The sequence below is a fragment of the Acartia tonsa genome, chromosome 2 (genome assembly GCF_053477335.1).
Source record: "Acartia tonsa isolate MP-2025a chromosome 2, ASM5347733v1, whole genome shotgun sequence".
Classification (NCBI taxonomy): domain Eukaryota; kingdom Metazoa; phylum Arthropoda; class Copepoda; order Calanoida; family Acartiidae; genus Acartia; species Acartia tonsa.
In genome coordinates, this window is record NC_137261.1 from 13,730,647 (window position 1) to 13,744,733 (window position 14,087).

At 31.4% G+C, this 14,087-nt stretch overlaps 1 protein-coding gene across 1 annotated transcript in view; it reads left to right on the forward strand.

The window, feature by feature from the left end:
• gudu (Armadillo repeat-containing protein gudu) overlaps nucleotides 1-14,087 on the forward strand; it is a 76,641-nt gene that overhangs the window by 23,905 nt on the left and 38,649 nt on the right. The window contains exons 10-15 of the mRNA XM_080146730.1: nucleotides 2,920-2,978; nucleotides 5,163-5,221; nucleotides 5,811-5,900; nucleotides 6,425-6,474; nucleotides 8,641-8,730; nucleotides 9,380-9,447. Of these exons, the coding sequence (XP_080002856.1) occupies nucleotides 2,920-2,978; nucleotides 5,163-5,221; nucleotides 5,811-5,900; nucleotides 6,425-6,474; nucleotides 8,641-8,730; nucleotides 9,380-9,447 (416 nt within the window). The remainder of the gene's footprint in view (nucleotides 1-2,919; nucleotides 2,979-5,162; nucleotides 5,222-5,810; nucleotides 5,901-6,424; nucleotides 6,475-8,640; nucleotides 8,731-9,379; nucleotides 9,448-14,087) is intronic.

Here is a 14,087-nt window from a genome sequence, read left to right on the forward strand (position 1 = left end):
TGTTGTTACGTTATCAACCTTATTAATTTTGTAAAATCTATTATATGATTAAATCTACCAGTAAACCCCAAGTTTGGCACTTGCCTTCTAGGGGCTAGTGGGGTAAAACTGCCCCCAAACTACTAAAACTTTAAGTTCTGGGCTTTCTTAAAAATTATTGGGCTGATTTTGTTAAATAACTGAACTAAATAATCATTCATTAAAATTCAACATGATATCTTTGAAAATAAGCTCGGAACTGATAATATTTGTATTTGGGGGATGTTTTACCCCACTAGACTCTAGAGGAAAAGTGCCAAATTGAAATCTGTAATAGCTACTTAGTTCAATTATGTGAAAAATGTTTACATTAGAAATATTAGCTTGATATCTTTTAAAATAATCTCATAGCTTATAATTTTAGTGTTTTATTGGCTTTTTTACCCCCACAAGCCAAAAATATAATTTTTAAAGTTTTACAGGTAGATCCAATCATATAAGAAAATTTTAAAAAAAAGAATCATTTGATAACTATAACAACAAGTCCAGACAGTCAGGGCAAAATCTTTAGTGGCTATGTATCTCAATTATGAGAATAAATTCTAAATTTAAAAAATCATCTTGATAGGCTCATAACTAATAATATTTGCGTTTTGGGGGGTGTTTAAACCCACTAGTACCAAAAAAGGAAGTGGAAAAATGAAATCTTTAGTGACTACTTAGCTTAATTATGCAAAACAAAGTTTATAAAAATTAGTTTGATATCTCTAAATATAAGTTCAGACCTTAGATGTTATAGTTTTGTAGCTGTTTTACCCCACTAGCCCATAGAAGGATAGTGCCAAAATTCAATTTTCAATATTTATTCTAGTAGATTTAATCATATAAGATATCTTACAAAAAGAATCATGTTAATATCTAAAACAACAAGCCCAAAAACATCCAGAGCAAAATTTTGTACTGAATTTCATTGCCAAAAAGTGTATAAACTCCCCCCCCCCCCCCAACCCTCCTTGGTTCTTACTACAAACTATACACATTTCAAAGACTATTTTTAATTAGGCTAAAATTGAATGCACCCAAAATATATAAATATACCTATATAAAATAAATATATATAACTCCTAGGGGCTAAGCAATACAATTATAAAATGGTTTGTGTAACAAGTATCAAACTTAAAATTCATGAAAAAACTGCATTTTTAAAACTTGTGTATACTTCAGAGGATAGCTCAAAAAATAATAATGGTACAAAAATGTTATATACCAATATGAAAACTAGAGGTTATGAGCTTTCCAATGGTATGCGTAGCATTTTTCTACCACTTCTAGGTGCTGAGCAATGACATGTTTAAAATGTCTGTATATTTTTTTGCAGGCTTGCCAATGTGAATTTTAGGTTAAAAACAGCTAAAATCTTTTTCCCGGATTTTCTCTCAAGAAGGAACGCTTTTGATTTTGTTTTTTGCATTTTTCATTAGTCTATATATGTATATATCAGAATCTGTAATAATCTCAGAGAGCCTGTTTCAAAAAACTGCTTTTCCCTTCCGGCGACCAGTGACTTCAGTACTGTTTTATAATAACGTTTTCTTATTCGTTGACTAACAACTTTGGGGACTTTTGATGAATTTTGATTAATTGCTTTATTTAGTTGATTGTTTAAGTGTGTCAACCAATAACTGTGAGAAATAAAGCTAATCGTTGGCGAAATCTTACTTTTTTTTATAAATATTCGAGGATAATGTCAGATGTTAAAATGTTTCATATGTCCTGTCAAATTTTCCGGAAGCTCGACAAAGTGCCCGAAAAAATAAGCCGTGTAACGTCAATAGATACATCTCTTTTTAAGGGTTTTCCTTTCCCACTTCTCCTCACATCTCTCCCTTTTATGACGTCACATGGCTAATTTTTTTGGACACTTTGTCGAGCTTAATTTTCAGCTATAAATTGACATCTGACCTTAAAATTTTACATAAGAATTTGTGTATATCACATCCTATTTGTTGAAATATTACATTTGCACAAAATATTACATAATATTTAAAATGTATACAGAGAGAGAGAGGGGACAATGGGCTGTTTATTACACTAGTCCCCAAAGTTTTGAATAAAGTTTTCTTATTTGTTGGCAAAACAACTTTGGGGACTTTAATGAATTTTGAGTGGTGGATTTATTAATGTGAGTGTTCAAACGTTTCAACTACTGATTTAATCTAAAAAAGGGAAATTTTGTGTGTCATTATTTGGGATGTACACCAATTTATCGGCAATTATCTTAATTATCTTATCCCTTTAGATCCCTGCTTTATTTACTTAAATTCAAGGAAAATGGAAATAGTTTGGTACATGTAACATTTAAATGGTAATCAATATGGGTATTTAAGGAATTTTTTTTTAGTATTAAGTACCAATTTAAAAGTGGAACTGTAAATAAGAATAGTAATTAATTTCATATTACTTTAAGGAATTAAATAACTTATAATTAACCTTACACGATACTAGGATTGCAATTTACTGTAAAAGCTCATTGTTAGGTTTACAAGAATTATTATATTTAACATTTAATCCTAAGAATTTACTCTTTTTTGTCCTTTTGTTATTATACTTTAGCAGATATGTCCCTAAATTAGTTTAAGAAGAAAAAGTAGATATAAGTTTTTGTTTTTTGTTTGGATGGGAAGGTATTTATTCAATCTCTGCGAAGGATAGAGCTTCCTTCCCACAATATAGGAAAAACTTTCCTAGAAACCTATAACAAACGTCTCTGTAAACGAGAATCATATCATTCCACCGGAAAGCGAGTTCGTAATCTACACAGAGACAGTCAAGCATCCTGTTACTTTTTTTTATAAAATTCTGACGAGGAAACATTGCTTTTGTCCCAAAAAGGCGTTGACTAAAAAAATCCGGCAAATTTTAAACTTTTTGTTTATTTAGGCTGAAGGCATGGTACAAGATTTTGTGAGCAATATGTTGAATAACAACATCGAGCTTAGGTAAGGTTTTACTCAAGTTAGAAGAAGATCAGCCAATTTTTATCAGCCATGTGACGTCATAAAAATGAAAGAGATGAGAGGAGAAATAGGAAAGAAAATCCCTAAAAAAGAGATGGATAATCCCTCATTTTTATGACGTTACAAGGCTGATTTTTTTAGACACTTTGTCCAGCTACAATGTGGGTATAGGCTTAGATAGATATCGACTATAGAGGAAAGGATAATAAGAGATCATATTTTAGTCCAAATCTTGTAAATATAATAATATGCATGATTTTATGGTCAAAATATGGAAGTCTTAACTGTGCATGGTAATCTTGCAGACATGACTTTCCCCCTACTCTAACTATTTATGTTGCTCACCTAACAGTATGAGCAATTTTTACCGTCTTTAGTCATTTTGTAATTTTTTAAAGATAAGATTAAAACATTTGGAAATTTTAAAATCGAGATTAAAAGAAATATAAATTATCTATTTAAAATTTCATGATAATTATTAAAATTTAAATTGGTTGAGTATCTAAAATATTTGTCAACGTTTTAGATGAATGTATTTTTTGTTGTTGTATAATTAATTTTTCTCCAATTTGTATTAGTCTACTTTCATTTTTTTTGGTTAGGGGAGGTTAACTGTTTTCAACAGCGATTTCTCTTGGGAGGGTGGAGGTTAGCTCATCTAAATAGCTATAAACCTTCCCCGAAAGCTTCACTGTAAAGGAAGGAAATATCCTTTTTGACATCCTATTACTTTTATATAAGTTTAACCTTTTTCCTTCTTGATCCATTGAACATTTGAAATCAGAGATAGAGAGGACAATGGGCTGTTTATTACAATAGTCCCCAAAGTTTTACAATGACGTTTTGTAATTCGCTGGCTTAACAACTTTGGGGACTATTTCTGAATTTTGATTGGTTGTATTATTAAGTTACGTGTTCAAACGTTTCAACTATTAATTGTAATATTTTATATTAGGAGTAATTTTGTGTATCATTATTAGAGATGTACTTCAATTTATGGGCCACACTCTTATCCCTTTAGATCCCTGATGTGAAATATTGTATTTCTAAATTCATTGATGTATCTTTTCATACCAACCAGGAAAGGAAATTAAACATAGCCAGGGATAACGGTGATGAAACATGAAATAAGTGGGTCATTTTTTGCATAATTCCGCAAAGTTATGTGTTGGGTTGTATTCAAATGCTCAAAATCTTAATTGTTTTTTAGAAGTGTTCTTAATTATAACCAAATGTACATATGAAATAATCCATAATAAAGAACAGTTTGACTTACTAAGAGCATTTGACTTCAACCCAACACCCAACAGAATTACGCGAAAAATGATCCTCTTTTTCTAAAAATACCAAAAAATAAGTTTTTGTTAAAGGTAAACTTTTCTACGTTAAGGGTGTGTCAGTCTGTCTGTGTCTGAATCAATACACAAATATCTTCAATAGTTATCAAAAAGTAAAGACGTCATTTAAAAAAAAGAATGATGTTATGTCCTTTTGACCATGCCATTATTATATCTCATGTGTACCATCCTCAAATCCATGCGAGTTCAAGAGAGTTTATTTAACCTTTTAGATGTTATTATAGAATTCCAGAGAAGGTTAACAAAATATAAAAAAAATCTGATGTTTTTTTAAAGACTACAGGTGATCTGGCCGCCTGTCCAACAAACCGGTATTGGGGGAGCCGTTGATATTACTTCCTTCCGCATAAATTAAAATGTTTTTAAAAATTATGTACCATAAGAACAATTTATAAGGGATATGATGTTTAGGGTCTGCTATTAACTCATTATTCTGCTAGTTCTTTGGTAGTTATAAGCTATTTTTTAGGGGTTTGTATTCATAAAATACTAGCGGCTACGCCTCTAAAGGCCTCTAGTTGTACTTTAAATACTTTTTTATTCTAAATATATAATTCGATACTAATTTGTATATGTTAAGATCAGATGTTTATTGTTCAAATTTCATAATTTTTCATAAATTTTTTTCTTAAGAGGGTGTTACTACCCTCCCCCAACATAAATCTTTCCAGGACATATGAGAAGCTGCCCTTTAAAGGAGAACCATAACGGTAAAGCAGTTAGCGAGATCCTTTTGAACAATCAGACAGACAAACTTACATCATGTTACTTTACTATAAGGTTACCTATTTAATTAATGTTTTTTCAGGAAGCATTGTGCTAGTGCCATTTTTAAATGTGCCCAGGAGGAAGAGACAAGAGCTTTAGGTAACTTTGAATCAAGTGCCTAATAAAAAATGACGTCATACAATACAAATGATCAATGATAGGCCAATATACATTGTAATTGACCAATGGTAAAATGGCCTATCGTTGGTCATTTGTATTGTATGACGTCATTTTAAACTTTGGGGACTAGTATAACAAAACCGCTCATTGTCCCCTCTCTCTCTCTGGAAGGCCTACCTTTCCTTTTTTCACTCCATAATGGTTTTACACCCTCTTACTAATCGCTTTGAAGTGCTCTGGTTTTGGTACTATCCATATTTTTCCCCATGAATATCTTTTCTTAAGCAATGTGTCGTTAGAGTTAGATTATGTCCTCCTATACGTCTTTCCTGAAGAAATTCCATACTCATTAATTTTTTTTGTTTTAGATACCTTTCATACACTTTTGACTCCATATTGTGAAAAAGAATTAAATTTCTTTTATGGCTGAATTTTAATTTTACTATCCATGAAAAAATATTTTTGATACCTTTTTTTTTACTTCATAGTACCTATTTTCCTTATAATAAAGCAGACTGTAAACATCCTTAAGAAATGTTTAATTGAATATTTAATATTTATATTTCAGTAAAAAGTAATGGAGGCCTGGAGCCTCTGGTTGAACTTATTAAGAATAAAGATAACCATGATAATAAAGAATTAATGGCTGCTGTAACAGGTAAGAATTAACATTTTTAATATTTATATTTTCCAGCAAACCTTTATACAGTTAATCTTAATTAAATTGGTCTGTCCTGTTACAAACATTTTCTTTAATTTTCTGTCTTTTTATCTTTTTAGTTATTCCTCTTTAAACAAAAAAATAAGTATATATTTTTTGTCTTGTATAATATATATAAGTTTAAACAGTCAATAAAATTTTACCAATAACATTATTCACTTGTTTTAAGAAATAGTATTTCCATTGTGGATTCGCAATCGATTAATTTCCGATGGATTAGAACCGGTTCTCAGCCATACTAAAAAATCATGCATAGCAACGTATTACAGACAATTTTCAACGAACATTAGAATAAACATCATAAAATTAATAGCAGTTTGTTAGCATCTCAGGGTTAAAAAACTGGTTTTAATCTTTTAACTGTACATTTTGTATCCGCGGAAATCTGTTTATAATACGTTGCTAAAAATAACTAATAACAATAGTATAATATTAACTCCTGTATTACTGTAAATATTAAGGAGCTCTGTGGAAGCTGAGTATGAGCGATGATAACGTCAAAACTTTTCAGGTTACACACTTTTACATATGATAAATTACGCACTAGGCCTATATTGACAAGGGGGGCAACATCCAAAAAAGCGAAGCCCTGAAACGGTAGTACAAAAGACCATTAATACGTGAAGAGTATCAGAACTGAATAAGCCGAATATAAATATTCAAGTTTTAACAAAATTTTCAGTATATTTGTTGTAAAAATGCTGAAATACAGGATATTGTTCAGTTCAAGGACATACTTACATTTTTAGGATTAGATTATAGAGATGCTTCGCTTATAACATTGTAATTTGTTGTATTGACAACATCTATAAAACGGATCTCTAAAACAGTAAGACAAACGAACATTAACTTCTGTAGGGTATAGCTCAATAAGCAGAATATAAATATCTAAGTCTACACAAAATTGTAAGTAAATTTGTTGCAAAACAGCTTACTTACAGGATACTGTTTAATAGCATGACTGCAGAGATGATATGCCTATAATATTGTACCGTGTTGTATTAGGAATCAATCAATCAAGATTTGATAAAAGTACCCAAATTTTATTATATAAAAAGGGAGAAGCAGTAAAATTTAAAGTTCAAGTTCTCCTTCCTAGCTCCATGGATTTTTACTGTAGTTGACAAAAATTGAAGTGAGGGATAATTTGCTTGAATTTACCTTTACAATGTTTTTGACAGATTTTATTTTTACTTCATCTGTAAATAATGAAATATATACCTGAGGCGAGTTTTAAAAAATTACGATTATGGAAAGAAAACGAAGTAGCTGGTTTCGTCGTATTTTCACAGTAGCTTTTCATAGCTTAGTTTAGGTCAGGTAAATTTTAATGATTGTCCCGCAGGGTTAGAGCCTCCCGCATGGACTGGAAATAGGAGAAAAGCTACTTTGTTTTCTTCCTATGAACGAAAATATTATTGAGAATCGGCTATTTTCTGAAATAAGATCTTCTCGCATCGTATTATAAACGGCTTTCTGCGGATATAAAATGTACAATTATAAGATTTAAACCAGTTTTTTTTAGCCCCGAGATGTCGAAGCTTCACTGTAAAAAAGAACCATATAGGTTCAGCGATTAGCAAGATCCTTTGATACAGACAAACCTTACTACTTTATATAACAGGAAAATAATTGTGTTAAAGCTGACAAACTGTCAAAAGGATGTGAAAAGTATGTCATGAGTGGAGCAAAGTACCAATGAAAATACTATTATCGTCCTGGTTTATATTTATATTAGAATTTTCAGGGATCTAAAGGGATAAGACAATGTTCCAATATATATATTTACATCCCCAATGGTGATACACTAACTTGCCCCTTCTCTAGATTCAGTTAGTGGTTGAAACGTTTGGACACTCAACTTAATTAACTAACCTATCACAATTTAACAAAAGTCCCCATAGTTAAGTCAACGAATAAGAAAGCGTTATTATAAAACGTCTGGGACTGGTGTAATAAACAGCCAAATGTTCCCTCCCTCCCTGAATAAAAATACTATTATTGTTCTGGTTTATATTTATATTGTAGTTTTAGCTCTAAAACCTCCACATAACCCTAAACTCCAGGTATTGCTGACAGGGATCTAAAGGGATAAGACACTGGTCGATAAATTGATGTGCATTTTCTAAGATTATACACAAAATTACTTGTTCTGTAGATTACAATTACTAACGTTGAAACGAATGGACACTCAACTTAATGAACCAACCAATAAACATTTAATAGGAGTCCCATAAGTTGTTAAGTCAACAAATAAGAAAATGTGATTTTATAATTCCATGAATTGGAATATTTACTAATTGTTTGACATTGCTTAATTAGGGTTTGTGATTAAGGGTTTGTATATTTACACCTTTTTAGCCACCTATTTTCGAACCTCCTCTAAAATAGCGTTTTGCTAACATAATTTATTTATGCTAAATTTTGTTTTAGTAAAAAACTCATTTATAAACAGTAATAATTTTTTAAAAAGAAAGTACAGCTTTAAACAACATGATAAAAGAGTATAAAAGTATAATATTAACATTCATAAATGATATATATTTTTTGCATTAAGAAAATAAAAACATATTAATTAACTATTTTTTGTAAACAATGAATAATATAGGTTTAGCACCATACAATTAAAGTATCCAAGGACTGAGAGCGCCTATTGTTAATGTTAAATTTAATTTAGGAATTGGAGTTAGTACCAGTGCTGATAAATCTGTTGAAAGAAAACGCTGAGGGTTTGGATGATCTTCAGTTTAATCTTGGAAAAATTCAGGTAAGACATAGCATTTATAGCTCAGGGAGGGAGGGGACATTGGAATATATTATGGACATATAGCAGACAATAGCTAATTATAGAGAAGACTCGCTATTCTTACTATCAAATAACTTCACTTTATTTTAGTTGATCAACTTTATTGGATACACAAATAATAAAATAAGCAATATTATATAATTGATTAATGTGTAATTATCCTGGGTTGGATTTATAAAGTAACTGTGGCGTCCACACCTAGGGACTCGAGCCTACAACTACAGGGGGCGAACCTAGTTATGCAAGATTCAAATACCAACTAGCTCCCTTTGGCTTTGCATATATTTATTTGAGAGCCACAGCTTGCAATATCATGACAGCTACCCCTTAAGTCCTTAATCTTATTTAGCTGTCTGTTTATATTAATAAAGAGGAGTAAAGCTTCTCTTTAATCAATACCACAGGAATATATATTATACTATTACTCAAAGTAACAGCCCATTGTCCCCTTTCTCTCTGAGTGTTTCCCGTAACTGCAATGAAGCTTCATTCCAGTTAATTTTGTTCTTGTTTCTGAAAAGATTTAATATTATGTTGATCTTTTACTAATATTACAAATAAATTTTCTTTTTCTAACACAGAAGATTTATTGTTTTATTTCTTATTTTAGATTTTAACAAATATAGTTGGGGCTATTGCTGAAAGTGCTAAATCTCCACAAAATAGAGAAATAATAAGGTGAAAAACATCATTTTTAAAAGCGAAGCTTTTCTATAATTAGGGTCAGTCCGTCCGTACATCACAGTTTTTTTTTAAAAATTTAAACAGGTTAGAATTGGCCTATTCATTCCAAACTTTGCATGATGATTCCTGTAGTAGTTAGGTACAATTTAGAAAGCGTTGCAACTCCACAATCAATACCAGAATGTCCATATGTCCATTTTAAACATGTCGATTTTTAAATTATCCGATTCTTCTGATTTTTGAAAACTGATTCCTATTACAACAAGGTACAATGTTATAAGCGAAGCATCTCTATAAACAAGTCCCAAAAATGTAAGTATGTCCTTAAACAGTATCATCTATTTATGCAGTTTTGCAACAAATTTACTTACAATGTTGTTTGTACTGATGCATTAATATTCTGCTAATTCAGGTCTGACAATTTACAAGTGTTAATGTTCGTTTGTCCTACCATTTCAGAGCTTCGCTTTTATGGATGTTGTCATCCTTGTTTTTATATTTTTATTTTCTATGTGCAATTATATAATGATAATGAAAATGTCCAATAGTAGCGAATGTAGTTTAGGATAGGAAATATTAAAGGGAGAAGACATTGACCGATAAGTTTAAGTACATCCCCCATGATGATACACAAAATTACCCCTTCTTAGATTAAAATTATTGGTTAAAACGTTCGAATACTCAACTTAATTGACCAATCAATATTTACTGAAGTCTCCAAAGTTGTCATGCCAATGAATAAGAAAATGTTATTTTAAAACTTTGGGGACTAGTGTATTAAACAGCCGATTAAAAAAGACTATATCAAAAAAATTAATTAAAAAGGACAGACTTATTTTGATTATTGAAAAGAGGCTTTGCAACAAAATATATGTCCTACATAATAAATAAGCAAATTTCAAGTGCAAAAAAATTGTATTTGATCTTATTATATAATTTAAGCTCTTTATTATACTTTATTTAAGAAAAATATGTGAAGTAGTAGCAAATATAAATATAGTACAAATATATTTTACTAGCGGCTTCGCCCCTTTATTTTTTTTTTTTTGGGGGGGGGGGTATTTTTCATTTTTTTGTTGGTTGGGGGTGTCTCACCCCCGAAAATAGCTTAAAACAATCACAGGACCAGTAGGTATATTCCCTGAGGAATAGAGCCCAATCGGTTCAGTGGTTACTGAGATCTTAAGCTTCAGACGGACAGACGGACAGACATCAAGCTACTTTGTATTATAGATAGAGCCTAATGAAAAATGACCAATGAGCTGCTTTATTTTATAAATCTATTACTTTTCTGCTTCGCTTATTAAAAACATAATTGTCCTTTTCTGTAAAGATCTAATTTAAATACACACGATCTTAAAATTAAGGAGATTTTAAAATTTGCGAGACGCCTAAAAATAGATCTATAGTATACATGTATAACTACCTGCCCCCCTTTTCCAAGGACCCTTTTCGTCTTTGTTTTCTGCTACTTAACTGTGTTATTATAACTGACACTATTGGTTGATTTTCAAAGACTTTGAAATTATTTAACCCCTCACCACTCTAATGTTTTACTCTAATGCCTAAAATACAGATTCATAAAGATCCTTCATACTCTTCTTAAGTTTTTAATATATTAAGCATGCAGTGCAGGGATGTAAAGGGATAGGACATTGGCAGATAATTTGATGTACATCCCCAATGATGATACACAAAATTACACCTTCTGTAGATTGAAATCAGTGGTTGAAACGTTTGAACACTCAACTTGATTAACCAACCAATCAAAATTCACTAAGGGCCCCAAAGTTGAAAACATTATTATAAATCTTTGGGGACTAGTGTATTAACAGCCCATCGAAATTAATCCGTAGCCACTATCCCCTCCTAGCTCTTACCTTATCTGCTATTACTAAAGTTTCAACTATGTACTTATGCATAAACTTTATCAGTTTAAACTTTAATTTTATCATTTTTTTCATAATTTTTAGATTATTTTAAGCTAAGATAAATCAAGATACAAACACAAAGTAAATTATTAAAGTAACAGGATGTTTGTGTATGTGTCATTAACTGCTAGACCAATATAGTTCTCCTTTGCAGAGAAGCTTCTTGTAGATCAAGGAAAGGTTCATATATATTTTGGAAAAGTATATCTAGACTCAAAATTAATGCACCCCTGAAAAAATTAGGGTTTGGCCGGATACTTATTTAGCCGGATACCGGTTATCCGGCTGATTTATATTGCCGGATATTGAAGTAGCAAAAAAATTTCCATAAAAATTGGCTGCCGTTTAGCTGCCGACTGCTGGCTGCGACAGCTGGCAGCTGCTAAGTACAGCTGCCGCCACCAGTTAAAATTTTAAAGGGAGGGATTTCTATAGTATAATATAAACGATTCTATTACCGGATGTCCGGCCGGATAGTTTCAATATCCGGTAACTGGCCGGATATTGAAAATGGCTGGAAATACGGCTGGATATCCGGCCCAACCCTAGAAAAAAATGAACCCCAACAATTTTTATGCGTACTTTTTATTTTAAAACTAAAATTGGAAACTTGGGAAGGTGGAGAGTTGACTTACCTTAAGTTCCCCTAGAGGAGTAGCCGTTAGTTAGATTAAAAAGAGCTAAACTTAATGCAGTTTCCATAGCTAAGGAATTTAATTTATTTATTATTGTCTGCAGATATGATTAATTGCTAAGAAAATAAAAAAAAGCAAAGGCTCATCAGCCGCTTTTTTGGGTGGAAGGACAAAGGCAGAGAGTTGATAAAACAAGAATGAAAACATCCATAAGGCGAAGTTCTGAAACGGTAAGACAAACGAACATTAACATAAATAGAGTGTCAGAACTGAATAATCAGATTATAAATGTATAAAAGTCGAGAAAAAAAATCTTAGGTTTGTTGAAAAACTGATTAAATACGGGATTTTGTTTAAGGACATACATACCTTTGTAGGAATTGATTATAAAGATACTTTGCCTATAACAATGAACTTTTTTGTTTTGGGAATCAGTATTCCAAAAATCAGATCAATCGGATAATTTTATCACATAAAAATTAGTTGTCAAAAAGTTAAAAAATCAACATGTTTAAAATGGACGTACGGACATTCTGGTAACGATTATAGAGTTAATACGCTTTCTAAATTTCTAACTACTACAGGAATCATAATGCAAAGTTTGGAATCGATAGGGTAATTCTAACGGAAAGAGCTAAATGTACGTGACGTACGGACGGACGGGCCGACCATAATTCTAGATAAGCTTCGCTTTTAAAGATATGTATGTCCGCAATATAATATTACTAACCTCATATGGGTTCTCTGAATTCAAAGGGGTAGATAACGGACTGAAAAGCCTTAGACCATTCCAAGGGTTAAATCTAAAATTAAAGTAGCCTAAAACCATCCCCTGACCTATGTGAAGATTCTCTAGAAAAAGTTCAATAGATATTGAAATTTCAAGCTTCAGACAAAAAAAAATTTAGTACTTTATAAAATAAAAAAAAGTATGTATTTTCACTGAGTAGAGCCCATTTGGTTCAGTGGTTACTGAGATCTTAAGCTTCAGACGGACAGATAGACGAATAGACACCAAGTTACTTTCTATTATAGATAAGATTACCGTCAGCAGAATCTTCGTTACTTTGGGGATTTTTTAGCTGTTGCTGTAAAGGGTCGATATTGTTTGGTTGTTGAATGAGCTAGAGTGTATAATCTACTGGTATCTGCTGAGCTATGGCTGCAAATTAATAAAAAAATGTACATTTGTAGCAGAATGTTGCTAGTAAGTACGTAACATCCAACAGACGACCTTTTTCTGAGATGTCCTAACTGTGCATGGTAATGAGTTTCTCCTGTGAGATGTCGCACACCTGACATAGCAGCAGTAGGAACAAATTGTAACGTATATAGTTATACGCGGTGACGGGACGAGATCCGATTACGACGAGTGGATGCGCAATGTGTTAAGCCACGATCGCGGGTTAGAAAATTGGTAATAGTCGGCTACAGGTTCATTTGTTGCTCCTTAGTTAGGCTAAAAAGTATATAATAAAATTTTTCCTAAGGAATTTTCATATGGCTGAAATTATGTCTTTGCAGACTACACTATGACTAAAATGTACTTATACTTATTAGAAGCGGAGCTTTTTTATATTGAGAGTGTGTCTGTGCATTATTTATGTTCGGCAGAACTGCATATCGTTAACTTAGGCATGTTAGAGTTGTCACATAGATTTTAAATATAGTATGATGGTTTTTATAAAAACTAGTAATTCTTCTAGAACAAAGTAACCTAAAAATTATAGCGCTTAAGATTATAATATAGAAGTATTATTAAAATAAATTTAAATTTAATTTTTTTAAAAGAGAACGTGTCCTAACTTTTGTGATTTAAAAAACAAGGATGACAACATCCATAAAAGCAAAGCTCTGAAACGGTAGGACAAACGGACATTAACACTTGTATAATGTCAGAACTGAATAATCAGAATGCGAATGTATAAGAGTCAAAACAAAATTGTAAGTAAATTTGTTGAAAAACTGCTTGATACAGGATAATGATTATGGACATACTTACATTTTTAGGACTTGATTATAGAGTTGCTTCGCTTATAATATTGTACCTTGTTGTCCTAGGAATCAG